The sequence below is a fragment of the Haliaeetus albicilla genome, chromosome 5 (assembly GCF_947461875.1).
Source record: "Haliaeetus albicilla chromosome 5, bHalAlb1.1, whole genome shotgun sequence".
NCBI classification, from domain to species: domain Eukaryota; kingdom Metazoa; phylum Chordata; class Aves; order Accipitriformes; family Accipitridae; genus Haliaeetus; species Haliaeetus albicilla.
The window spans coordinates 49350574-49378507 of NC_091487.1; the positions used below are offsets into that span (position 1 = coordinate 49350574).

The 27934-nt window shown below is 40.4% G+C and overlaps 2 protein-coding genes across 3 annotated transcripts in view; one reads left to right on the forward strand and one right to left on the reverse strand.

The window, feature by feature from the left end:
* Positions 1-25202, reverse strand: part of IFTAP (intraflagellar transport associated protein) — a 45765-nt gene extending 20563 nt beyond the window's left edge. The window contains exons 1-3 of one of the 2 annotated variants that reach the window (XM_069784687.1): positions 25065-25202; positions 15326-15416; positions 11842-11994 (exon numbers count right to left, since the gene is read on the reverse strand). In XM_069784687.1, the coding sequence (XP_069640788.1) occupies positions 11842-11944 (103 nt within the window). In that variant the 5' untranslated portion in view covers positions 11945-11994; positions 15326-15416; positions 25065-25202. The remainder of the gene's footprint in view (positions 1-11841; positions 11995-15325; positions 15417-25064) is intronic. The other variant, XM_069784686.1, reaches the window with a different exon arrangement.
* Positions 25203-25453: 251 nt separating this feature from the next.
* RAG2 (recombination activating 2) lies at positions 25454-27851 on the forward strand. Its single transcript, XM_009928639.2, has one exon. The coding sequence runs from the start codon at positions 25473-25475 to the stop codon at positions 27078-27080; it is 1608 nt and encodes a 535-aa protein (XP_009926941.1). The 5' UTR covers positions 25454-25472; the 3' UTR covers positions 27081-27851.
* Positions 27852-27934: the final 83 nt, after the last annotated feature.

Here is a 27934-nt window from a genome sequence, read left to right on the forward strand (position 1 = left end):
CCCTCTGTAGGCTTCCTTTTTGCATCTGAGTTTGTCCAGGAGCTCCTTGTTCATCCATGCAGGCCTCCTGGTGGTTTTGCCTCACTTCCTCTTTGTTGGGATTCATTGCTCCTGAGCTTGGAGGAGGTGATCCTTCAATATTAACCAGCTTTCTTGGGCGTCCTCTTCCCTCCAGGGATTTATCCCATGGTTCTCTACCAAGCAGATCCCTGAAGAGGCCAAAGTCTGCTATCCTGAAGTCCAGTGTAGTGAGCTTGCTGTGTGCCCTCCTTGCTGCCCTGCGGATCTAGAACTCTACCATTTCATGGTCACTGCAGCCAAGGCTGCCCTTAAGCTTCACATTCCCCATCAGCCCCTCCTTGCTGGTGAGAACAAGATCCAGCATAGCCCCTCTCCTCTTTGGCTCCTCCATCACTTGGAGAAGGAAGCTGTCATCAATGCATTCCAGGAAACTCCTGGATTGCCTATGCCCTGCTGTGTTGTCCTTCCAACAGATACCAGGGTGGTTGAAGTCCCTCGTGAGGATCAGGGCTTCTGAATGTGAGGCTGCTCCTATCTGTCTATAGAGAGCTTCATTTGCTCAGTCTTCCTCGTCAGGTGGCCTGTAACAGACCCCCACTAGAATGTCACCTGTCCCTGCCCTCCCTTTAATATTGATCCATAGGCTCTCAGTTGGCTCCTCCTCCATCCCCAGGTGGAGCTCCATGCACTCCAGCTGGTCACTGACATATGAGGGCAACAACTCCTCCTCATCTTCCCTGGATGTCCTTCCTAAAGAGCCTGTATCCTTCCATTCCAACGCTCCAGTCATAGAAGCCATCCCACCACGTCTCTGTAATGCAAACTGCACCAGATCAGAGGAATCTAGCAAACAGATTTTAACACTCAGACCACAGATGGATCCTCTGAATAATTCCTAAATCCCACGTCTCTTGATATGACATTTGGCTTCTCCCTGCTTTTTTAGCAAGTACTTTCCTAAAACAATATTTGGAAACAGCAGTACATATGGGCAATCTCTTCTTCCTACACACTCTCTTGTTCAAACCATGGAAATGAAGCAGTATTACACAAGAAACCCTCTTTTAAATTCTTGACAGGTAAAATGGTTACCCACTATTTGAAGACGGTTTTACTGTCACCCTACTTTATAGGATGACCTAGATGACTAGCTCAAAAAGTTTCAATCTTTTGTTACGGTAGTGGTAAAACAGCATGGACTTCTTGTTTTATACTAAGAACTGACAAGCTTTATATTAAAGACTGACAAGCCACAAAAGGATATTAATGTATTTTAGTGTATGTGTGTATTAGCAAATTATGTAGCCAAACATGTGCAGACCTATAGAATAACAATAGGGACTAAGGACCCAGTGTCCTCCCCATGCACATCAGGAACCTTTATGCATGAGAAGTGAGAAAAAGCTTCTGGAAGCCATACACTTTTCTCGGCCAGATCAACAGAGAGACAAAAGGCATCATCAGCTGGAATGATCAGCAACATAATTCATACAGCTGATAGGTTCTGAATAAACATGATATTCCTGCACTAGCCCATGCCTATCTTGCATACCACTGTGGTCATTCTTCTGGGATATAAACCAGATAATCCTTCTCCAAAACATAGGTTCTGAATTCTCCAAATAAAATAATGCCACTTTTACCATCAAAAGACCTATGACACATAGCAGGGCAGTTGTAATTAAGACAGTACATATGAGCTGACAAACTTATTAGGTTATATATTTTCTGGACAGCTGAGCAATTGTCACAGTTAAAAACCTAGAGAGATTAAATGAGCAAATAAGAAATCAAGTGCATTCATAATATTTATGTGCCATTTACCAATCCCAGACTACAGCTAGAAGCACTGTCCCTTTTCCTAAGAGATCAGTCATAAACTGCTGTTAGAAACTCTTTTTCTGGTTACGACCATTGGAGTTATTGGGTTATAGAATATTAAACATTACTTTTGATGAAACATTCACAAGTGCAATGTGATACTAGATTCATGACTGCAAGTGAAGAAAAGTTCAGAAGGAAAAGACAAAAGTCTAAGCGACCCAAAGCAGTTGTGAAATGCATGCTGTGGACAGAATACCAGTTATGCAACCATGTGCATAATGAGGCCATGCCACATAAGTTGGGGGGGGCGGAGGTGAATCAAACATTACATTGCTAGCCCTAAGCACAGCCCCTCAGGGCCAGTAAGATCCACCTTCAGATGTCCAAAGTAACTACTGACACCTATAGTTTCTCAATGCATGCATCACATAACTGGCTCTCTTGAAGCAGTAACACTGATGATCTTAAAAAATAAGAAATTAAAGAAACTACAATCTGCAGAGAAATATCACAGCTGTATTCCTTTGACAGTGTTCTGAATTTCAACCATTTCTGTCCTTACTTTTGAAAGAAAAGAGGAAGGAGGAAGGATCACATTCAAGCCAGCAAGAGGATCACTCTGCCTTCCCCCTGACTAAGTGATAATTGATTCATTATTCACAGTCACAGTTATCAACCTGCCAAAATCCCAGATGTACAACACTGGCCTTTACAACATGTGACAAAAGTCAAAAATAAGGGATACAAACACAACAAAAAGTAGCAGAAGGAGGAGGTTGAAATGATGGAAAGATTCACATATTCACTCTGCAGACAGTTTCTCAGTCTTACTTTCTAAAAAGTCCACTGTCAGTACCTTAACAATGAAATAACAAGCCAGCTTAGGTGTCTAGAAAAGTAAATCTGAGTCTCACAAGAGTAGTATCCATCATAATTGTGTGTCACTGAAAAGTATGTTGCAGACTTCAGAAACATATTTCTATCAGAAAGTATATCCAGCTTGATAAATTTTTTTCTCTCCTGCTATCTATCCTCTATATTGCTTAAAATTCTCTTTGTCTTCCAATTTGGAAGGGAATCTTTTGAAAATGTCCACTGAACACCCACATATTTCAAAGAATAATGGAGTCACTTATCACAAAGCCAGAGAAGATAGCTACCAGGATTATCAGGAAAAACTTCCTGTCAGTAAAATCTGTTAGATGAAATAGTAGCCCCAGAAGAATGATAAAAGTCTCATGGTCTGAAACATTTCAAAGCCAGACCAGACACAGCAATCAATAACATACTGTAGAAAACCTGGCTTGGGATAATATACTGGACAAAACAATACAAACTACTGGGTACTTCCTGCCTTTTTTCAAATCAGTGAATTCATTCCAAAAACAAAAATTGGGTGAGAATGGGAAACAGGCCCCTTTAACTGTAAAAAAGAAAAAAATAGAGCAAAGCTACTATTTTAAGTTCCAATTTACTTCTTTGTCCTCAAAATGCTGGACTGAGGGCCAGCAGAAGGCCTGTCAATCCCTTAAATCCCTTTCAAGTTATACTTTGATGGAAACCCGGGGATTCAAATAATATAGTAACTTTGTGCAGGACTCCTGAACAAAAAAATAATTTTACTTATAGTAGTATGATAACTGTCTTGCACAGAGGTCATGAGTACAACTTTCATGTTCATTCACCACCTCCATTCTTCAAACACATCATCAGGAAACAGCCACGTTTAAAAACAAGAACAAACACTGTCACTGAAACGTTTCCATAAAATAGCACTTTGAGATGTTCACAAGACAGTACCATACTGTAGGAGAAGTACCTGTATTTACCTATTTGCAACTATGTAAACCATTGGATGGTGCTGAGTTCATTTGCCCTAAATGACAAGCTGTAAGAGGAAAAAAACAAATATCAAGGCTGAAAATCCAATTTGTTGGGAAGATAATTTTTAAAGCCGCCTATTTCTTTTTGATAATTCAATCGAACAAGCTCCCAGATTTTCTGCAGTAACCCAATCAAAACTTGCAGCCTCCTTCTGCTTGTATATTGCCCAGATGAGAATAAGATGTAGTGTTTTAAAATTACTTAGTCTAGAAAACCTGCTCTGATTTACATTCTCGAGCTATCTTCCTGTTTCCATGTATTTAAATGCATAAATCTCTGTACATCAATGCAGTTTGTCCAACTTTTCATTACAAAAAGCCCAAGTATCCCATACAGTAAGTACTTGGAGGATTTCAGTATTAAGGTCCTATATGCCTGTTCATAAGTAAAAGCAATCCAGCTGCAATTCAGGCACCTAAACTTCATTATGTAGTGCTGTTTTAAGAGTCTTAGAGCATCCTGCCTAGCCTCCTGCTGCCACCCAAAAAGGCAGTGGATGTTCCATAGATACTATATCGTATCTGCCAACTCTCAGCATCTGAATTGTCTCTCCCCTAGCTATCTGAATTCCTGAAGTCCCATTCCAATCTTACTCAACCAAAACCCTCACTAATTTCAATGACAGTGATCTCGCAGTAGCACTGAGCAAGTAGAACTCTTCTGTCAAAGTAACTCAATCAGATTAACAGCAGAGAAAATAACAACTTACTTGCCTAAGTGTGCAAATTAATATTTGTAACACATCTTGAAAGTCCAATATGTCAAACATCGTGGTCTTCTGGTTTTGCACTTCACCTCCGATTAACAAAGGCATTGTTGCTGCTGAATCCCCTTTCCTTCACTGCAGTGTTTCACCAATATAACTCACTCATGCCTACGGAATTCTTTGCTCTTTACACCAGAACAGAGATTCAGCTGGTGCAGCCTTTTCCCCTAATGTCTTCTGTACTACCCTGATTAAATGACAAATAATCAGCAAAAACTGTTTTTTTCCTTCAAAAAAGGTCAATTTTTACTATAATCAGTAATACCAGCTTGATTCTTTTCTCAGTAATGCCAGTTTTTTAAGGAAATTTCACTACCCCATGTCCTCAGCTAGGATAAGTACATATGCCATGGACTGAGACAAGTAACTTCAGCGGGACTATTTCTGACTTAAAAGGGTAAACTCTTAAGTCCCAGTTATTACTTTTGACTGCCATTTTTGGATACTTCCCTTATTGCAGTAGGTTTAAAAATCAGACAGGAAAGGACTTTTTTTTGTATGTGCTCCTTCAGGGGAAAGAAGAATGACTGTTACTCTCAAGTATATTTCAGCCACTCTCACACACCTGCGTTAGCTTAATGTACAGCAATACTTCTCCAAAACTAACTCAGCTCTTAATTTTCAAAAGTTTAACTGTTCTTCTACTGTATCAGTATCTCTCCCTTTTTCCTTAATGGAACCTATAGATTCTGGGTTTATGTAGTGTTTATCTGTATCAATACCTATGTCCCTGTTGTGCTTTAGACAGTGTCAGTGTTAGAAAAGGGGCAGTATTTCCTGTTTATACCACATTCACCCCAGCTGATCATTTAAAAATATGTATTATTCTTCCACGGTTCAACAGTGCTGCCGCTGGATACCTTCTCCATTTGAATACTATAATGCAGTCAGTTAAATAACAAGGCAAATGTGCACTTGACCATTTCAGCAGCCCACATGGGCAAAATCCTGCTTCTTCTAACAGATGATGATGAAAAATAATCTTTAAAAAAATCAGAAAACCATGACAGAAATCTTAGAGCAGATCCCCAGCTGATATTAGCCAGCACAGTCCTACAAAGGGAGCTACACCTCTTAATATCTACCAGGGATCAAGTGGTATCTACCACTACCAAGCAATGCCAACATACTGGATAAGATTTCTAGTTCTAAAAATAAAAAGTGTTTATGTGGTGAGGGAAAAAAAAGCGCATCATAAAGGCACAGGCTGTACAATTGATAGTATTTTGCAATTATAATTTGTTAAGTGTATCAGGATATAAAAGCTGGAAGATGTTTTCCAGAAGTTGATAAAGGTGGGCCTGCTTCTGAAGGCTTCAGAAAATCTACACTGTCCTTTGCAGAATGCAAATAGTGTTATATTTCAGAAATTGTGTTTGAGGGATAGTTTAGGAAGAGCTTTAAATTAGACAGTAACTAATGGGAGAATACTAGTTCAGAGTACAGGAACTCCACACTTCTTTCTGAGTCTTGGCTACACTAAGTCATATGTTGAACCTTAGCTAAAAGAAACAGAATGTTTTTGAGTTTGTTACTTAAATAAGCACTGTGTTTGTCACACTTGGGGTGTTTTTTATTTTAAAAGTCAAAGCAACCACAAATGTGCTTAAATTCATCCTCAGCACAGGGAAACTACATTAAATACATATGTTGGGAGCACTTTAAAAGAGCAGGTGATATACTAATAAATCAGGACAGAACTGATTTTGAAAATCTTCTGTGTACTTGCATTCTAGAAGAATTCAGCACTAGCAGGTAAGTAGATAAGGACTGTAAGAAACAAGTGAAATATATATAATTAAAAGCATCTGACATCTCCATACAAAGTATTCCTTTTTTAACAAATAATATCATAAAAAGATTACAGCAGGTGAGAACAAATTAATAAAATGTCAGAGAGCCCAAGAGTTTCAAAAATGCTCAATTTTGCGTATTATAATTAAGACATTAAGGCATCTTCAAAAGGCCTGATTTTCTTTTAAGGCAAATACCTACTTTCTTGAAATTACGCATTTCTATGTGATTTTATACTGGACACAGAAAAGCACACAATTCTATAGAGTTCAGCACTAAATTGGAAGTGAGGTCACTTGATTTCTGATTGTCCTGTTGAGCCACTATATGGCTCTGATCTCTGACATTATTTGCTTTGTGTCATTTCCACATCTGGAAAAGAAGGCTTCCCCACCTCACTGCAATGACATGAAACTTAGCTAACAGCTGCATTTAGCACACTTCGATGCCTTTCAAGGCAAGGTGATGAGCTAGAGCAAGTATCAAAGTATCAACAGCAAAATTACTAAATATTTCCCTTTTTTACATTCTAGAAAATCTAAGTTATCCAACTGAATGCAAATATATTTTTTCCATCTGCAACAATCTCTAGAAATTGTTTAGTAATAAAGGCATCACAGCAAAGAACAAAGAATTGCTATCAGGGAAGCACTACTGTTCAAGAGCTGTCAAAGTTTCCAGGAGTCCAAGTGCCTCTGTCCTTATCTGGTGCTGCCAGTGAGCTACTGTGCAAACAAACAAGAGTCATTTCCCTTCTTTATGCCTAATTTTTTCTGTCTATACAATGGAGATGAAGTACTTTGCATAGCAAATACCACTGAGTTCTAAGGACAACAAATATCCATAAAACAATCAGCTATTATTACTTCAAAAATAATCTATTACGTTTGCATCCCTATGTCTTTTTTTTTCTGCATTCAGGGGCTCTGTATGATATTTGATTTTATACTATATTGAATGAAGGTTACACAGAGAGAGCTACTGAATTTATGATCAATAGAAAATTGCAAATTTTTTCTCCCAACCAATTCTTTCCAATGATCCAGAACAACACATCAATAAAAAGCTCTGAATTGACAGTGTTTCCCTATTTCATGCCCTGTTTAAGTTCCCTGGGGATGACAGATTAATTTAATTAGTTTTATTGAACCATCTAGTTGCTTTTATTGGCAAATCCACTCATAGGAAGAAGGCTGCAAATTTCTCTTCCGGTTAGCATTGTCCTACTGGTCCATTTTTAAAATTAAAGTGAATTTACTGTCATTTCTTATATAGTTTTCTGCTATGCTTTCTGCTGTTGAGACTCACATTTGTGAAGTGCCTCCACTGACACTTATATAGGAAGTTTAAAGTTGTTGTTTTTCCTAAATGTGGTTAACGAAAAAAGGAAGCAGACAGCTACCGTCAAATGGACTGTGAACTAAATACATCGCTCAGCTTTCACTGGGGAATTAAATTAATCTGATCGCAACATAGAATATGGCTCTTGCATGCCACCTGGAAGCAGAGAAGTGGTCAGCCACTTTCCAACTTCCTCCGCTTGACAGCTTGCTCGGCACAGAAGCATCAAAACAACAGCACTGAGGCTATGAAGTATATATCTAAGGTTCAGTTTGCTTAGAGATAGATCTCATCAAAGTCCTCAGACTTCAATGCACTGCCAGGCAGTGTGAGGTATATGAAATAGAGCAAAATTAACAGTAGGAATGGATTGAATTTAATCCCAGTGGTCAAATGCCCAGGACCATGTTAAAAATATGAATCTAAACTTGGGTTTGGATATGAATTTTATTCATGGCATCATTTTTCTGTGCAGCTGACTGATCCAGGATCTCATATTTTTGGAAGGAGGAGAGAAGTAATTTAAAATCTAGATGAAAAATTTGAAGCTTGGACAATTAGGGGTTTTTTTTTCTGTATTTTTTTGTAGAAGGTCAAAGGAGATATTTTATGCTTCAGTGAATTTCCCAATCTTCCTCTCAGTTTAGAAAAATGAGCAGATGCTGCCTTCTAACTCTGGACATCATAGTTCTTTACACCAGATTTCAAACACACTTCCTAAGATTTGAAAGAGCCTCTTGCCCTGTGTGGCAATTTTGTAAAAAGTGGGGATTGGGTCTATCTCCATGAGATTTTAACCAAAGTTGTTCTAGGAAGTGTTTAGTTCTGAAGAGACCACTCATTGACCACAACTACAGAAATCTGTGTCATCAATTCCTTTGTAAATCCAACTCTTCTGAGGCTTCTTCAACTGCACAGTCAAGAAATCACTCTTAAGATTTGTCTCTGGACTTAAAAAACATAGTGGAGTTGTACAACCTCAAAGTAAATGCCAGTTAGCTGTTTTATTATCAGATTGTTTTTATACCCAAAGCTAAAAGAACAAACTAACAAAACTAAATACATAACTTAGCATAAGCATAAGAGGCTTCATTGATTCTAACAGCAGCACAAACAAAAGTATTAAAATAAATGGCTAATAAAAGGATTCCTCTTACCAGTATCTTCACTTTGGATTTGCACAAGACGTGGTCATTTTTTTTCCAGATGCTGAAAACTTGTGCAAAGCTTTACAGCAAGCATGAAAAATTTCATCCTTCTGGACCCGTGCTGTAATTACTAAATTACATTCCCATGGGTTCACCAGCCCTTTCACCTATCTATTCATCTTGTTAATGTTATCCTTTTGACAAAAAACACACTTGGGATGCTGTAAGTAGAAAAACTAAGAGACTTACTTGAATCTTAACCCAGCCCTCAAGTGTCCATCCATTACAGAATCAATAAAAACCGTTAAAAATTTTTCCAATTATGGAGGGAGTGCTCGCATACTTTTTAAATATTATGCATTTAAGATATATAGGTCATGTTCTGTTGGAGTATATATGCTTTAAATGCTGAGCTCAGAGTTTTAAAATGGCATTTAAGTATGTTCATCCATGTCCCATCAGATCTGGTAGAAGTGAGGTAAAAGCCTTACTATAGGATTTACTTGTCAATTAATCTATGAACTCTCATTCTGTCACAGCACCAAGCACACTTTGAAAAACAGAACTACTGGGTTTTTAGGAATACTAAAATCAGGAAGATTAAATTCCTGTATCAAAGATATACTTTTATGGTCCAACTAAGTTATAATGTATCTGCATGCTATTTAAACCATACATATCACTAAATGAATTACACAGAATTTAAAAGGACCTTATTTTATGACTCCAACTCTTGTTCTACTTCAGCTAAGAGAATATCTTTTTTCAAATAACACAAGGAAGAACAGGAGTAGCCAAAGGTAGTATCACACATTCAGATACAAAAAAGACAATGTTCTAAAAATGCAATTTTCTTGATTAGGATATTAGCAACCCTTAAAAAGCCAATGAAAGTCAGAAATGCAAAAATTCATTAATACTGTTTCCCATATTTACAAGAATGGAACTATGCTGTCAGCAGAAGACCCTAATGTGCTCACAGGGGGTTACTCCATGCTGACATTTATAGCTTCAAAGGGCTCTTTTTAGATAGGCCAGAACAATCAAGGATGCTTGGGTCTTTGTACTCAAGATATATTCTTTTCAGTTTCACTGTGTGTAAATTTAACTAATGAAGAAAAACCAAACATTAGTTATGAAATCAGATTCTTATGAGATGCTTTCAAGAATAATGTGGAAACTCCTGGTGAAAATATCCTTGCAATCCCAACTAGAGAGCTAGTACAAATTCATGAACAAGTGAAAACCACCTTATATAAATATGGTACCCTGTGAAATCAGTGGGATCCAATTAGCTATATCTGTGTCTTCTGTTTCCAATGTTACGACAGTCAAAAATCTATCAGATGGTGATGTTTTTCAAGGAATTTTTTTAAAGAGCTCTGATATATTTACACACACAACTGAATAGGCTTGGTTATTTGTGTATACAACTAGCTATCTCCATATCTAATTAAGCAGGACTGCAAATTCTGACATTAATGAGCATTAACGTGTAGATCAACACCATTATCAGGCCAAATTCAGAAAGGTAATCTGAAAATGATTTTGCTTGACAGTAATCACAAATATATCCCCACAGTAAATATCTGAACTCATACATAAAAGTGAAAATTTCTGAAGCCTCTTAGCAGATAGTCTTATTAAGCTATCACAGTTGCATTTTTTAAAAACAATTAAAGCCAAATGACTATTTTTCAAATGCAAAATTAAGAAACTAAGAATGTGATATTTTATAAAGTATTTTGCACTGTTCTGATGCTAAAATGCCTTGTGCTTTAAGTGGAATTTTTGCAGGTCATTAGTTTATAATGCAAACCAGCACCTTTGGGTATTTTTAAACGGAAATGAAGGTGGGAGGAAAACAAGCTGAGCTGTTTTGTTTATAGCAGCATAGGAAACTGCATTTCTAAGCATTTGATTCAGCTAAAGCTCTACCTTTTATACAGTTTTAGTGGCAGATGCTATAGTGACAATGAAAGTGACTGAAATACATGCTGAGGCTCTTTGCAAGTAGCATCATGATATGCAGCATGCTTCTAAGATAGGAGCTATCCCCAGTGTATCAATCATACATAAAGAAGACCAGAACCTAATTTTCAATCCTCTTATCTCATCCCCTAGTGTCTCCTTCCTCTTCTATTTTTTATTGGGAGAAGAGACAGAAGGTTGCCACAAGATTATTTCTATGGCAGCTTCGACTCTCCCACTGGTTTTCTGCTCAGTGCCTGTGACTGATACTTAGTTCTGCCTGAAGGACAAGGACAGGACAGACTCCTGAATGCCAATCAATGGAGCATGCCACGTGCTGTAATTGAAAAATACACGGCTTCTGCAATAATATAAGGACATCATTTTTAGTGCAAAACTGTGGTAAAGAGAATTGTGAGTAATATGTAGCTCACATTTATTTTTATGGCACCTGACTTAACATGGCCAAAAGAAATGAACCTGAGCTACAGAATTTGGATCCAGATCTGAACTGCCTGTAATTCAGCAATGCTCAGATCAAGGTTAAGCCCCACCTTTTACTTCATCAGCAGAGCATGAGACTTTTTCAGACTAATCATCCTAACCTGATGTCCTGAAGTGCCTTCATCCAAGTTATCTGTTAGCTCAGCGCACACGTCGCATAGCGCAGCAAGCTAGTGTTAGTAAATCTGTGAAAGTATCCAAAGTGTACACCCCAAATCTTAGGCCATCTCGTACTATTAAGTACTTTCCTTAGGCTCTTCTTCTTTTATGGCAACTCCTCTAGCAAAGCAATGCAGGACCTGCCTAGGAAAAGCCTATCCTTCCAAATAGTGCATGTTCCCCCACCTTCCTAAAGCGAGCAAAACATGGTTAAGCACCTGTAGAGACCTACCATAGCAGTCTGTGAACCAAGCTAAGGAAAGTTGTCCTTAGAGATCCCATTGCTGAGAGGAGAAACAAAAGCATCACAAGGACTTGCCTAAAGTCACAAAGCAAGTGAGTAGCAGAACAACACTAAATACTACTGCTTCTCTTTTTACCTTCCCTTCTGGCTGCAGTTTCTAATGGGACATTTGGGAAGCTACATACCTTTCAAAAGATAAGTGAATGTATTTAGAAACTCTTCATATGACTGCTCATGGCTATTAATAAATTGATCAAGGATGCTGTCATTTAACAGTTGTTGTCCCATGATCCACACCTTGATGGTCAAACAGGCATATCTGCTTTAGTAGGCTGCTTCTGCAATAGAAAGAAAAGAGCTGTATGTATCTGTAGGCAGAAAACAAATTAACTGAAAAGTCCCTAATTCACATAGACGAGCACTACAATGTCCAATTTTTCTTCTCTCCTTCTGAAGTTCTGATCTTGTCAGTGGGACCTTACACAACATTTCCCCCAAAATTCAAGTGGACATAGTAATTTCAAGTACAAAGGGAGAGACTGTGATCAGCTATGCCGGAAATTTATGTCTGCAGGTAATATGGGCCACAGAAGTGACAACCTCTCTTGGTGGTGTTCATTCCCCCTCATTTTAAGTTGCTCAGTCCTACAACCCCTGCCTTCTTTGCAGAACCAGTGACACCACTCACTAGCATGTTGACAACTGGCACACCTGTACATTCAAAACTTGGACTGAATCCATCATTCTGCAGGTGCACTGTTTACTGTACCATCAAAGCCACTAAACCCAGATTTTGGAGGGCATGTTAAATCATGATGACATGTGTGTGTATGCTCAGACAGCACACAGGACGGGGAGGGTATGATGGAACTGGGCAGCCACGTACGAAGGCAAGGACCACTCTTGAGAAGGGAACAAATGCTGAGAGCTGAAGGAACCCCACAGAGCCTTTTCTGGACTTTAAAGCTCCACTCTTCAGTCACACAGCAACAGCTTTCCAGCCCACCTTCATCATTTTACCAGACTCTTAAGGGAAGTAATGGCCCTGAAACAGCTCTCGGTGAAGTATGCTGAAGTTAATCTTGCCCCTCACTTATAAGAGCTGTGTAAATGCATTTTAACAGCTGTGTGATGCTAAATAGTTAATAATATTGCTGATTTTTTATACACATAGGACCAGACTACTAGAAGCAGAAAAACACAGATGAGGGTGTGGACACGCATAACTGGCACATTGTCTCACATGGTGGCAACTTAACTAAAAAATGTAAATGATCAGTTTGCATACATAAATGTGATAAAGATGCAAGAATGCATTATACACTAAGTGCATGCTTGATTTTCATGAGTTCCTGTGTTTCTTCTCTTGATTTACCACAGCATTAAGAAGTGGCTTTGGGAATGAAAGCTTAATTTTTCTTAAATCAACTACACTAAGGAAAGGCTGCCAACCTGATTTTAAAGTTAAATAAGATTGAACAAGAATTGTTCAGAGCCCAGCAGGAAAATAAAGCATGATTTCTAATGTAAAACTCTAATTTCGTTGGATTGCCAGCTTGTAAAGAAGACTAATGTTCTGAAGATATAAAAACACATGCACACCCACATGACCTAAAGTTTAAGTTTTCTTATGTTTTACAAAAAACAAACCAGTATTAACCTCTCTGTGGACTGACCAAGCAGAATATAATTTACCAGACTCTCGGAATGGTCTATGCAAATTACAGTGGCTTCAGAGGGAAGCAATGCCTTCTACTCCTCATTATTGTTCCGTTATTACAGTCATTATTTGAGGTAAATTTCATTATATGAAAGACTGCAGTGACTTGTAAGGCTAGTGTCAAAGAAAAAAATATATATGCATATATTTAATCAAGAAAATGCTAACAACAACCTTTTGTTTTTCTTTGGCATCTGGCGTCTAGGATCTTCAAGTCCTTTATAAACACTAATGAAATAAACTTCACGACAGTCCCATGAGGAAGAGCAAACAAATATTATTCCCAATAACAGATGAAAAAAATAAGTCACCAAGAGTTTAAATGACTTATAAACAAATCAGAGGAGAGCTGGCAGTAAAGCTTAGGTTACTTTACTCTAAAATGCTCTAGGAACCTAGAAAATTGATAACCAATTTGGGGGAATAGTTTTATCCTTAACCAAGCTGAATGGCAGCTTTCTCAGTGAATGCCATGTTCTACAGCCACCTGGTCATCAGCCTGAGATTGAGCATGCAGACCAGGCATTACCAAAATGCTATAGCTCAATTCTTATTCTGCTGCGCAGCCTCTACTTCCTACAGAACTTGGGAAAGTTCACTTCAGATTTTAATATCCTCTGCTGGTTAAGCTGTAGAAGAGCAACAACAGTGCAGGAAGACTTTGGATAAACACCAGGTTTTGATTCACTACAGTTAGCTGGGAAACGCAGTGCTGAATTCAACTTGAATGAAAGTTTTAGCTGAACTACGATTGCAAAATCCCGAACATCAGCCTCATGAAAAAGCAAGCACTGAATGCTGTTAGAATATAATCTAACATTTAATACCTGAAATCTCCTGATGTATGGAGATTAGGAAGTTATCCTTAAAGGTTTTAAACATATATCTCACTAAGCCTATATATTTTCATCTAGCATGCACTTCAATATGCATGCATTGGGAGAAGCATCATCAAAACAGTATTACTTAAAAAAAAAATAGCAGAGAAAATTCCCTGGATATTCCAAGCATGGGAAAAGATTACTTTCTCAAGACTAACAGCTTTTTTTACCAGAATATGGACCAAATTTTTAACCAAGTCAAAACAGTATATCCAGAGTAGCTCTCCTACAGCCAATATAGTTATTACAGGCATTAGTATATGAGATCTGCTATCACCTATGTCAAAGGTATTCATCTGGGGTTAAGAAAATAAATAACTCGTAATTCATAGGCCACATTTCCTTATGTTTTCTTCTGAAAAAAAGAAAAAAAACCAAAGAATATATTTTGGAATGTGAGTTTAGTAAATTATTCATATTTTAATAAATGTTAAATTGGAAAAGAGGGGAGAAAACCCTATTTGTTATCTTGGCATACATCCTCCTTTGCTTTTTATATGAACTTCACAGTTTTGCTTCAAAAATCTAAAGCAAGAAATAAAATGCAAAATGGACTACAGAGGTGATAGTCCAACACAGACCTAATCTTCCCTTGCACAGCTGTTATTTATGCCTACATAATCATCTCCTCATGGAGAGGAAAAACCAGCTAGGTCCTAATGAAAGCCTAGGTTCTGTTGGAAGAACAGCCATTCACTCAAACAATAGAGGGGAGAGACTGGCAGCTAGAACTACCTGTCCCCCCCTGTTTTAAATTATTTTGAAGAACTGCAGGGTGCTATTGCATCACCCTAAATGAAAGCAAGCACAGAGGACGGTATTTGGAGAACACCTACTATCCCTGAAAGTGAACATACGGTTAGGATGGATGGTACAATAGCGGTGTTCAGAAACTTAATCTCAACCTATCAAGGTTTTTCTATTTTTCGTTTTCATTCCTCTTTGGTTTCTGCAGCTTCCCACCTACTTTATTCCTGAGTCTCTCTTAAATGAACACCATACTGTGTCAGCTGCACAGAAGTTTTGTGATGTGCACAGCTGAAACCAGGCTGACCAGAAGACTCTCACCTTTGCTAAGGAGCTAACCAGTAGGTTCTACGTAGGTAAAACGCTTCAGCAATCATCCAATTCATAGCCTCAAGGCAAGGACTTCTTTGAACTGCCATGAAAAAAGAAAAAAAAAAGTACAATAATGGATTGGAATCACCCACAATTTATGAACCAGGTACAATCACACCTCTACAAATTACATGGCTGCATTGTTCTGCTAGAGAGTAACTACTAATGAAATCAAAAACCTTATCTTCTTCCCAAAAGACACCAAAGTAACTTGGAGGTTTCAAGAAAAGTAAGGCAAGGATATCTGATCCTTTTCCTGTGCTGGCTCTGGGTAGTTTTAGAGTCAAATATCAGTAAGTGATGCATTCAAGCAGCAACTATACTTTCTTCTTTTTGCTTTTCACTCCTGCTCATCCATCCAAATTACTGTAATGAGGTTTCTTGAGGTGATCAGTCATTAAGCCTTGCTGATCATCAGCAGACTGTACAAAATCAATTTTATTTCTCAAAATGCAGTCTTCTTCCCAGCAGTTTAAGCCAAAACAGAAATCTCTGCATTGAATCGCAGAGGCAGGTCAAGTGAGTATTAGCATGATTTCAATTACACAGTTATTAGTTCTACTAAACAATTAAAAATGTGGTGGAATATAGGCTTCCTGTTTTATGTTGCAATTTTGAGTGCTTTATTATGTTTCTTTTAAATATAATATAGGCAATGAAAGAAAAATCAAGCTTCTGAATTTTTAAATGGGAAGAGTAATAAGCTAATCCTCTCTACAAACTCTACAAACTAAAACCTTACATAATTTTATTTTTCTGGAAAAAGAAATATATCACTAGTATTTCTGGCATAGGTTAAAGTCAGGTTTCCACACCATGAATTTGCTCTCCCAAAAGTAATTCTCAGTAAAAAAAGAATATTCAGAATTGTTTATTTACAGATCACTCACAGGTTCATGGAAAACATCACTAGATACACCTGTTCTTGAGATTTTATAACCTATGTCTGCAAAAATCAGACTGAACACAAATACACTATTTTTACATCTTATACTCTGTTTCCACGGGACAATACCTGATCTTTTTTCCCTATAGAGCTAGCACAGTAACTACACCTGTCACAACTAACTTTTTCAAAGGGGTATTTAATACTTCAGATCTAACTAATCTCTCATAAAAGCAATCCTACTCTCTTACAACCCACAATACAGAACTAAGCAGCAAGCATTTCTGTAACACCTCTCATCCATAAAGGTTTTACACATCAGTCTGCACTAAAGACCTTGATTCTGGAGACTCTCTCTTGGCCTGGCTAGTTCAGCAACATAAAAGCTGTCACTAGTGATGGGGTGGGCTGGTAAAGGCAATGCAGAAATGATCTCTGCGGGTTGACCGCTCACGTAGTTAGGCAATACTGCAAGCATATAGCCAAGTCTTAAGTGTGCAGTAAGTTGTCTAGGGACCAAGTACAGAACCAGAGCTGGTTACTGCCTCCTAAGGACAATGAGAAAGGACACTGTGATTCAGGACATTAGAGCCTCCTCTCCAACCTGTTCCAGGAGGCACGTAACAGCATGCTATCTCTTACAAAAAAACTGTAACATCCCAATCTGCCCTCTAGACAGCACTATTGTAGAAGTCACCCCATGTAACAGTGTATGGACCCATATATTTGTGTAAAGCTTGCTCAAGGTAGCTGGTTAAATTACACACAAAATGAGTGACTTACTTAGGTGCTTTATTGTTAGCAACTAAAGTAAACTCCATCTGAAGAACAGGGATTCTCTGGAGGAAAAGTATCTGATTATCACTCCTTGCTGTCTTACAACCGGTTTACCACATCAATGAGTCAAGGATACTCTAGAGGAGTATAGATTTGCTACAATATTATTACAGCAATAAAGAATGAGGTAACACCTTTGCAAAAGGAATAAGCCTGTGTCAGACGACTGCAGTCAGAATCAACTTAAGCCTACCTAAGTGCTGGCTGCTCCCAAAAAGGCCACCACCACCCTCTCTCCTTCTTCACCCCTTGGCTTTTCATTCCAGCCCATCTATTGGCCAGACAAAATAAACTACCAATATAAAACCTGAAACTAGCCTAAGCAAATACGTATGTTCTGTTTTAAATATAAGTTTTCTGATCTGCCTTACAGCCATACCATCATGAGTGCCTGCACAAGGGGACAGTGGCAACATGCAGCAGGAGCAAGGGAAGGATGCAGGATTGCCCCTTTTGGCAGCCTGTCATCACCGTTTATGCAACCGTGAAAGCACAGCCTCCTCAGAAACACCACTCACAAACGGCCCAGAAAGCTGTGCTTCCTCCACACTAGCAAAAGCAGATGTTACTGGGTACCCGCACCAGCACTACTGCTAGAGCTGGAGCCTGGAGTACAGATCATCAGCCCCCACAGTGCAGAGAGGCATGCCAAGCTGGAACTCAAGCCTGTCCTTAATAAATGGTGGTTGTTAGCTTTGGACTGTCATCACTACCTTAACAAACATCCAAGGATGGCACTTTGAAAGTGGGCCAAGTGAAAGGAGTGATTCTGGGAATTCCTGCCCCGAGAAAGACCTAAAACGTTTTCAGTGGGGCGGCACAAGAAGGCTACCCACTTTCCAGAAGACAGTCAGCTCCTCCCTTCTTGTCTAGACATCTGCAAAGGTATAGCTGCAAAAGAAAGCCCTCCCTGCTCTACCGTCTTGCCCTACTTTTCTCCCTCCTCCTCCTCCCCGCTCCCCACCACCTGCAGGGAGGCAGAGCTCCTGCAGCAAACCCGACGGCAGCAAGCTCTGGCCACGAGCAGGTGCGGGTCAACTGAACTACGGGAACAAACTAAAAGAAAAAGTTTCAATTACAAAGGACGAAAACTTTCGGATGAGGTTCCTTGCAGCATCTCTCAATTCAATGGGATCTGCAACAGCTAATCCTGTTTAAATCAACAATGTTTGCCACTGCCCTCAGCAGGAGGCCTTAAGGGCACACACTTAATGTATCAGCAATTTGCGTGGATGGGAGCTGCATCTGCTTGTGTAAGTGCATTACTGAGCCTCAGAGCCGACCTTTGCGATGGTCAAAAACATGTGCCTCTCAGGCCCAGCTCGTACGAGCTTTTAAGGGGTACATCTAAGGGCTTTAATTGCAAGGAAGCACATTGATCCTGTTTGATTTCAGTGCTATTATGTCAGTCCTGTACATGATCAGAAGGGTTTTTTAATGAATTTCCAATGGCTTCAAGAATGCTGCTCCCTTTAAAGACCACCTGGAGGCCTATGACAAGGGTAACGTTTCCTGTGCATCAAGCACTCCTCCAAAATGCAGTAGCCACTGTCCCCTGGAATGCGATCGTCCTGGATTTCATAGTCAAAGCACAGCTGGATTCAATCAGCTATTTTAGATGAGGCCTCCGAATAAAGCCCCGTCCCTCACATATTAAATACTGTTTACTGATGGTTTTAGATAAGACAGAAAATTGAAGACTGTAGGATGCCGGACTCCCTGTGCCATTTTTTCACAGGTTTCAGCACGTGGGTCCTGGCTAAGTATCCAGGATATTTGCATTCTGGCTGGCCAACCCTACAGAAACGAGTAAGGCAGCCTTCCCTTTCTCTGCTGAGCTGGTGTGCATTCCTGCAACCCACAGGGAGCCAGCTACGTTCCAGCTCAGAGATGACTGTGTTTTACTGGCAGAAAATATGCTGAAAAGCCTGGAAATATCTCAATGCAATTTGGAATGATCTGGGATGAAGAAGATGTAAACCACATATTATTTTAAGTAATTAACTGCAGAAGAAGAGAATCAAGCGAAACAAAGCATTTCCATAACAGTGAGCAATCTGCTGAAAACATACTACCTATGTCAATGTTATTAAAATATAAGTTGTGAAGGAAAAGTCTATTTATTCATTTTCGCATGGGTTCTCTGCCAAATAAATTCAGGATGCAAATCCTGGATGTTCTTGCTATGACCTGGACAGCTCTGAACATGATTTTCCTGCCTTATAGATACATTCTTCTGAAGTTACTTGCTGCAGCTCCTCCAAAGCAGTTTGTCACTGACAGTTACAGAAGACCAGCTTGGACAGACCATGTCCTCATCCAAAACTGACACGCTGTTGCCAACAAACTTTCATTTCTCCATCTTCTCAGCCACAGTAATTGGAAAAAGAATTTCTAAAGATAAGGCATGTCAACTGGCAGAAGGAGAATAAAATGAATGTAAAATACTAAATGAGACACAACTAGGGGGTTGGATTTTTCACTTAAACATTTGTATCTCTTTTGCCAGTAGATCTTTGATCACAGACGCAAACAAGGGTCAGACTATGTCAAGCACTTGGATAAGAAGCTGTCAAATATCATCTAGGCACTACTGAAAATAGAAATAAATGTGATCTGAATGCCCTCTAAATTTAGGGGAAGTTAAGTTCTTCAGCATTCAACTCTGCAGTACAGACTACTTTTATCTTTGTTTCAGTAGAGAAGTAATAGGGCCACACGGATGCTACAGGGCACAGTGCCTTAGAGCTGCTGTATTTCAGATGAGAAACGTCACCGCAACCTATCTGCATTACAGTTACTCAACGTCTCAGGACAATTTTCACAAACACCCAGTATGTTTGCTTTGCTGTACTAATCAAATTCCATTTCAAGTTCTTTCTATTTCTATTCTCACAGCAGTTTCAAATGGGAGATGAGTTATTTCTAAAACACTGTGCAGCAGATATTGTAACTCAGGAGTGGGTGAAGCAGGGCTAAGAAAACAAAAGCAGGGAGCTATGAAGAGTGAATTGTTTTCCAGGTTTCTCTGTTTATTTTCTGTGCTATGCAAGTGGCTTATCCTCTGTGCCCCAGCACTGCTAGCTGTTGAAAGGATATGTTCCCAGAGGACTTCCCAGAGTCTAATTATTTTTTCTTGGAGAAAAGCACTGTGAAACTGATGAAAAATGCCACAGAAGGGTGCAAAGTTTTATTAGTCTTTTAAGGTCTGATCAGAAGGCCACTGAAGTAGAAAAAAGACATTCCTAATGACTTCAGTGGACTTTGAATTGGACTTTTTGTCAGCCCTCACTCACTGGGTTGCACGAATTTGTCATTTCCTTTGCTGTTTCCATGTCACTACCTGCTTGCAGCAGAGCATTCCTGGGGAAAGCAGTAGTACACCAATCAGCAGGAGTTGCTTTCTTTTACTAGCTATTGAAATTATTTTTTCTTTGAACTCAAAAACTACTTTAGATTACATTTTTATATTATAATAGCGCTGAAAAAATCCAAAAAAGATCATTAGGTTGACACATATGGCAGTGTAAAAAATTAAACTATAAAGGAGCGTGTGCTGCAGACATTTAGAATCTAACTAACAGACATCTACTGTCACTCTGGTCTGGTTCTACTACTGCAAAGAGTTAAATCTTCTGGAGGCTGGTGGGTTTCTCGTTGTGCCATCTGAAGACAAGAGAGGAAAGAAAAAAAAAACAGTCACAGCCAGTTAGCCACAGTAGACCGAGTTCTCAGGAGCACATCTGCAAATTAAGCAGATAGATTCCCCTCCAACAGGCTGTCTCTCCATGCCACAAGCCCCCTGTGCTGTCAGAGAAGATTCCTCAAAGTGTTCACATTTGAATCCCAATTACATAGAAAGATTTCGGAGGACGCAAAAAAACCCTATCAGCCAGGTATGTCTAACTTATTGTTTTGCCCAAAGAAAACTTGGTTGATACACTTAGCAAATGTTTTGAGAAATACTATATAAAGATTTCCTTCCTTAAGCCTGTTTATGGAGGACTTCAAAGATCTATGAGTGTCTGGATATGATTTTGATTGTGAAGAATTTGGCAACAGCACTTGCTTTTCAGGGGTATGCTTTTTCATTTTGCAAAGGAAGACCCTGCAGATCAGTCAGAGGAAAAAAAAACAATATACAATATTGCAAAATAAATTTAATTCTACTGTAGAGATCTGTGTTTGTGACAAGTTAAAAATAATTGCAAACTAATGACAGAATTTAATGATCAGCAATGAGCATTTACCAACTTAGACTCCATGCTAGCCTGCAATCCATTCTCTCAGTGTCCAATCGGTGCTGTTCAAATATCTTATCTTTGTGTAAATGAACAGTGCTTTGGGTTTGCTACAGTTCATAAGATCAAATCATTCATTATTTGGCAGCATTCAAATTACTGTGAAATTATTATGAATTTGGTATTTTTTCATGTTGACAAATATTAATACAAAATGTCGCACTAAACAACAGTACTGATTATGCATTGTTCTCCTCTTTAAAATGTTTTCGTTGCCTAATCGGGTAACAGACACAGCACATATGTGAACAAACAACTACTACACAGGGTCAAAGAGAACAAAAAGTAGTAAACACAGTTTAGGAGTGACTCAGTGCCTAAACATAGTAATGTAGTGATATTTTATAAACCCTAGATTTACTAGGACCTAGGACACAGGACCTGTGGCAGACTTGTCGCCTTCCATAGCAGAAGCTGGAAGACGAGAACAATATCCAAAGGCGTATGAAACATCACTTGATGTGTAGGCACTTGAATCCTACCCCTTGTTTCTAAAACACATTCATCCTATACTTCTCAGTGAATGCTTAATATAGTTTCTGAAATAATACCCCACATACGAAATTGTAACTACGTTCATCTATTTCCAGACTAAGCACATTTTAAATTACATTAGCTAGTGCTTTTAAAAAGCACCTTCTCTCCTCATTTGATCCTTCTGTAAATAAATTTCCCAATGAATCTATCTAAATCTGAATTCCTTGTAATCTATTCTTGCCACACAAACAACTATTAACTGAAAAAAAACCAGCTCAAAATCATGTTTGGTTTTAAAACAAAATAGGGGAGAATACTTGTTTTCTTCTTTCTGTTAGCTTAGCTTCTAGCTCAGATCTCTACAGTTCGCTTCTCAAATACAGGGGTTATAAAGGTAATGCTGAGATTCTCACCTCTTTGTATAATGCTTGGAGCTTCATCTTTTATAAAAATACCAAATATGATGAAGCATGACTGAAGTCACCATAACTGGTAATTGTTTATGTAACTCCACCCTTATCTATTTATCCATCTGTACTTCTTGCAGTGTCTGTTCCCCTCTATCTTGTGCTGTACCACAACAAAGGCATTTGTCTGTTTCCCTCTGCACTGGCACTAATGCTAATCTGACTACACAGTGACACGGTTTTGAGCATAAAGCCATAAAAAAACTTTAAATTTTTTGGTTATAAGGTTAGATTTCTACCTTTTGGGCTCCCTGAATCTCTCAGGGTCAGATGAGCATTGGCCCAAAGGAATCAGTGGTGTTGGAGGTTAGAGGTGGAGGTCAGCAAAGATCAACCACACTGTATTAACACACCATAATTAGCATGAAACAATCTGGAAAGCCAAAGCAATTCCAGCAAGTGCCTAAGGAGCTACTTCTGTCAGAGAATCTAGGATAAATATTCTCTCCATTACTTACTGAACTGCTTGCTTATGTAAAGTTCAAGAAATATTAAGGGATGACAAGGAGGAAGTGTGTTTAAGTGTACTTATTTGACCAGGAAGTTCTGTGTGTCTATCAATCTCACTTTTAATCATTTTCATTGGTCTTTTCTCCACTCTGTATCTGCAACAGCCTCTTCAGATAGTATGCTTTTCAGAATGGAGTACTGCTCGATATTTGGGAAATAGTTTGTGACATTGTGGACACTATTGTCATATTTGGAGATTCTTGAAGTATACGTAAGAATAAGATGAATGCCAATATTTCAATTAAATTGTTCGCCATTTTTAATACTCTTGTAGATTTCAAATATAAACAAGCAGTCAAATGTAGAACACTTGTGTTACAAAATATAGAACACTAACTTACAGATGTGCTCATGGCATCTTCAGTATGAACGACATACTTTTCTAAAGATCTTGTATAAACAAAGTAGCCAAGTAACCACACAATATGAGAGACAAAGGAAATCTAACCCAGTAAATCCAACTTAGTGCAAGGTCTTCTAACACCATTTTTGAATGGCTATAAGAAACAGGCAGCAGAGATTCCTGTTTAGTGTATCACCCAAAGGTAAATAACTTGGCCAATCTTTCTTCATGCAAGTAGTAAGAACAAAACCTCCTGTCTATACTGGCATGCTCAGAACAGGGTTCACTAATTAACTCGTAACTGAACTTCACCTACAGTGCAGTACTTCTGAAAGGGAATCTAAATGGAGAAAAAACTACGACCTTCAGGGCAGAGGCATTAGGACTGGCTACACAGTGAACAGAACCTGACTGTGATCTTTGGATGATTCCACAACATGCAAAAAGATAAGCCAGCTATTCCGTGGATTATTTTTTAAATGGACTCAGTAGCGGCTATGCCTACTTTGTCTGTGTGCTCTGGCCTAAGCACATCTGACCAGGCTCACCTCCCTCTGAAAGCATTTAATGGCAGATCCACATTTTAGCACAGCAGTTTGCGCACCAGTTGGTGGGCAGGTAGTACAGGAATGTGGTACAACAGTTCCTACTGTGCCTGAGAACATGTACTGATGGCAATTTAACGTAGTCAGTGTCATCAGTTCCTATGATTTTACAGTGACTGTCACTGTACACTATGCTGTTCTGGAGTCGCCAGGTTTTGCTGTCACTCAACTAGAAGATACCAATCCTTCCTTAAAAAAGAAACCCTATGTGCCTTGGTTTTGTTGTTCCAGCAAAATGAAAAGCAGGGGCAAGGAAAATAGGAATCCTAAAGATTTCAGAACAAGGAATTATATTTTAAAACATGGAGTTTGGGGTTTCTTTTTTTCCGATACTGTATTTGAAAGCTAGTTCACACCTTTAAATTCTGTGGATTTTGCAAAGGCTGGGGAAGAGACCTTGGGCATTTACTAAAAGGCACAACCCTGCTGTCACCGAAGGGCAGTGCCAATGAACCGGCCAGCTGTTTGCCTCTCTGGTGTCAGTGCTCTCCAAAGCTCATTCAGTGTTATTATCCAGGCTGACTACATAAGCGCTGTTAGATTTTTGAACAAACAGGCCAAAAAAGTAAAAGGCATCCCTTGAAACCTACTCATGAGGGCATGAGCAAACAGCAAAGATCAACAACCCGATCACACCACGAAAGCCCCCAGACTCCCAAGCCGCACAGACCCTCACCCCGAGCGGGCTGTTCAGCACAAGGGCGGGGGATTCGCCCCGGCCCGAACAGCTTCTGCCCCTGCCGCTGCAGCGGCACCTGCCTGGTCAGAAATACAGCCGGCGCCCCCCGCTCCCGCACGCCTTCAGCAAAGCTGGAGCTTTTCCTTGTAAACCTGCAAAACCCTCCCCTGAAGCCTGCGGCCGGCCGCGCACGCACTTTACTTCACCTCACCGGCAGCACGGCCCGGCCACAGGCTGGGCCCGGCCGGCCCGGCCACAGGAGCTCCCCCCCGTCCCAGCGGCGGGGTGCCGGTCTCGGGCAGCCGGCGAGCCCCCTCACCGCCGCCCGGGGCACACGGCCGGCAGGGACGGAGCGAGGCGCCGGCAGGCGGCCCGCCCGCCGGCAGGCCCTCGCCGGGGCCGGGGGACCCGCGGCCCCGCTCCGCCGAGGCCCTGCCGCCCGCTGAGGGCGGCCCGGCGCCGCCGAGGCGAGAAACGGGCGGGAAACGGCCCGATTTCTCTCAGCCCTCCGCTCCCGGGCGTCCCGCGGCCGAATCCCACCGGCAGGAGAGGGGCCCGCCGCCGGCCCCGCGGCCCCACTCACCCGCCGCCTGCCCGCTAAACCCCTCCGGTCCCGCTCCCTCACGGCCGGGGACTTCGGCGAGCGGCGGCCGGGCCGCGCCGGGCCCAGGCTCCAAGCGAGAACTACCGGCCCCAGCAGGCCGCGGGGCCGCCGTTTCCATGGGAGCGTTGCCGCACGCCCGAAGGTCGGGGTGTGAGGGGCTCGACAGGCCGCGGGCCGTGCCGAATCCCGCCCAAGTGGTGCGCAGCGCTCGCTTGATCCGTGTCCCGAGGTGCGGGGAAGGGTCTCTGCTTGGCTCTCCAAGCGCGAAGCGCAGCTTTAATACGATTTCTTCCACTGCTGTTGAACGACTCTCGCAGGGTCTAAAGCACGTTTCATGTGTTCCTTTTGTGTTTTTGTGGGTTTTTTCCCTCAGATATTGACCGCGGTATGGCCCAGTCACCAAACAGAATGTCGCTGCAGGTGGCATCGGCCGTCAGTAATTCGTCCTTGCTTCAGCCAGGCTTCTCTCTCCTGAATTTTGACGGGCATGTTTTCTTTTTGGGGCAGAAAGGATGGCCAAAGAGATCCTGTCCCACTGGTGTTTTCCTCCTCGATATAAAGCAGAACGAGCTCAAAATGAAACCTGCCTTCTTCTCTAAAGACTCCTGTTACCTCCCCCCCCTCCGCTACCCTGCTCTTTGCACGCTCAGAGGCAATGCGGAGTCTGACGAGTACCAGTATATCATCCATGGTGGGAAAACACCTAACAATGACCTTTCTGATAAGATTTATGTTATGAGTCTGGTCAGCAAAAATAGCAAGAAAACCATGTTGCAATGCGTTGAGAAAGACCTGGGTGGAGATGTCCCTGAAGCTAGATATGGGCATACAATTAATGTAGTTCATAGCCGGGGAAAAAGCATGAGCGTTATATTTGGAGGGAGAGCATATACTCCTCTTGCACAAAGAACCACTGAAAAATGGAACAGTGTAGTTGACTGTTTGCCATCTGTGTTTCTCGTTGATTTTGAGTTTGGATGCTGTACATCATACGTACTTCCAGAGCTCCAAGACGGACTCGCTTTCCACGTTTCAGTGGCCAGAAACGATACAATCTACATTTTGGGTGGCCATTCGCTTCAAAATAACACGAGGTCCCCCAGCTTGTACAAGCTAAAAGTTGATCTCCCACTGGGCAGCCCAGCCGTGACCTGCACCATTTTGCCAGGGGGGATATCTGTGTCAAGTGCTATAGTGACTCAAACGGGTGATTCCGAATTTGTCCTTGTCGGGGGCTACCAGTCTGACAACCAGAAACGGTTGGTGTGTAACACCATAGTTCTGGAAGATAGTAAGATAGAGATTGTCGAAAGGGCGAGCCCGGACTGGACACCAGATATCAAACACTGCAGGATGTGGTTTGGCTGTGATATGGGTAAAGGGTCTGTATTGCTGGGCATTCCAGGAGCCAACAAACAGTTAATCTCAGATGCAAACTACTTCTACATTTTGAGATGCAAAGGAGCAGAAGAGGACCAGGAGGAAGAACTGACGGCACAAATTTCCAGTCAGACCTCAACCGAAGACCCTGGAGACTCCACTCCATTTGAAGATTCGGAAGAGTTTTGTTTTAGTGCTGAAGCCAATAGTTTTGATGTTGATGATACTGACACTTACAATGAAGATGATGAAGAAGATGAATCAGAAACAGGCTACTGGATCACCTGCTCTGCCAGTTGCAATATTGACATTAACACCTGGGTCCCTTTCTATTCAACAGAGCTCAACAAGCCTGCAATGATCCTGTGCTCCAGTGGGGCTGGCCACTGGGTCCACGCACAATGTATGGATCTCTCAGAGAGCATGCTCCTACGTCTCTCAGAAGCAAATGTCAAGTACTTCTGCAACGAGCACGTTGACCTTAATAAAGGGCTACAAACTCCCAAAAAGGTGGTGCACCTGAAAAAGCAACCCATGAAACCATTGCGTAAAAAGACAGCCATGAAGTTAACAACACCAGCGAAAAAGTCCTTTCTTCGGAGGTTGTTTGAATAGATTTACGCTGCTGATTTGTATTCACCTGGGAGGAAATGAAATCACGGTCAAAGACAGCTAGTAATGGTTGAAGCAGAATGGGTTATTGGAGCTCGAAGAGATCTTTTTACTTAATTCATTTCAGTTATTGCGATATTTCAGCTACTTTTCAAAGCTCATGAATTTATTTTGTCTCTTACGTGTATTTTTGTAATGCCCGGATAGGAACTCCATCATAGAGGGCACTGTGCAAATGCACAGCCAGATAGTGGTAACTGTGTGCTGTATTTTATGCTATAACTTACTCCCCGGTTATCCCCAGTGAGTTTAATGGAACTGCTGGTAGGATAAGACATTATCCTATGTACTCAGTGCTGTTAGCTTCTGTCCATAAAGAACTTTATATTACCCATTTTAATTTTTTATCTTAGTGAGTAGTTCTAGAAATATTTGGCCTAATTTATAGCTGCATTACTCTCATTTTATGTTGGTGTAATGAAATAAAATTAGACTAATTACTCTGGTTTTAAACTAAAGTGGTGGCTTAAGTCCCTTGTGTCAGAAATAATGAAATATTCAGACACTGAGGGACAGTTTTCTTCAGGGACTTCCATTATGGAAAGCTTACATACAGAGCATTTAATTCTGGATAATTAATTTTTTATTTTGAGAGGTATTGCACGATTATATGTCAGTTTTGGCTGCAGTTGTGGAATATCATCTCATAGTAAAAATCAAACTGCTTTTTTAAACCACTGTGCTCAATAACTGCTTTGTATTTGTATTTTTTAAACTCCAGTAAGCTAATAAAGTTTATAATAAAAATGAGTGCATTTTTTTCACCTACTCATGGGGTAAATCAAACACTGTAAATC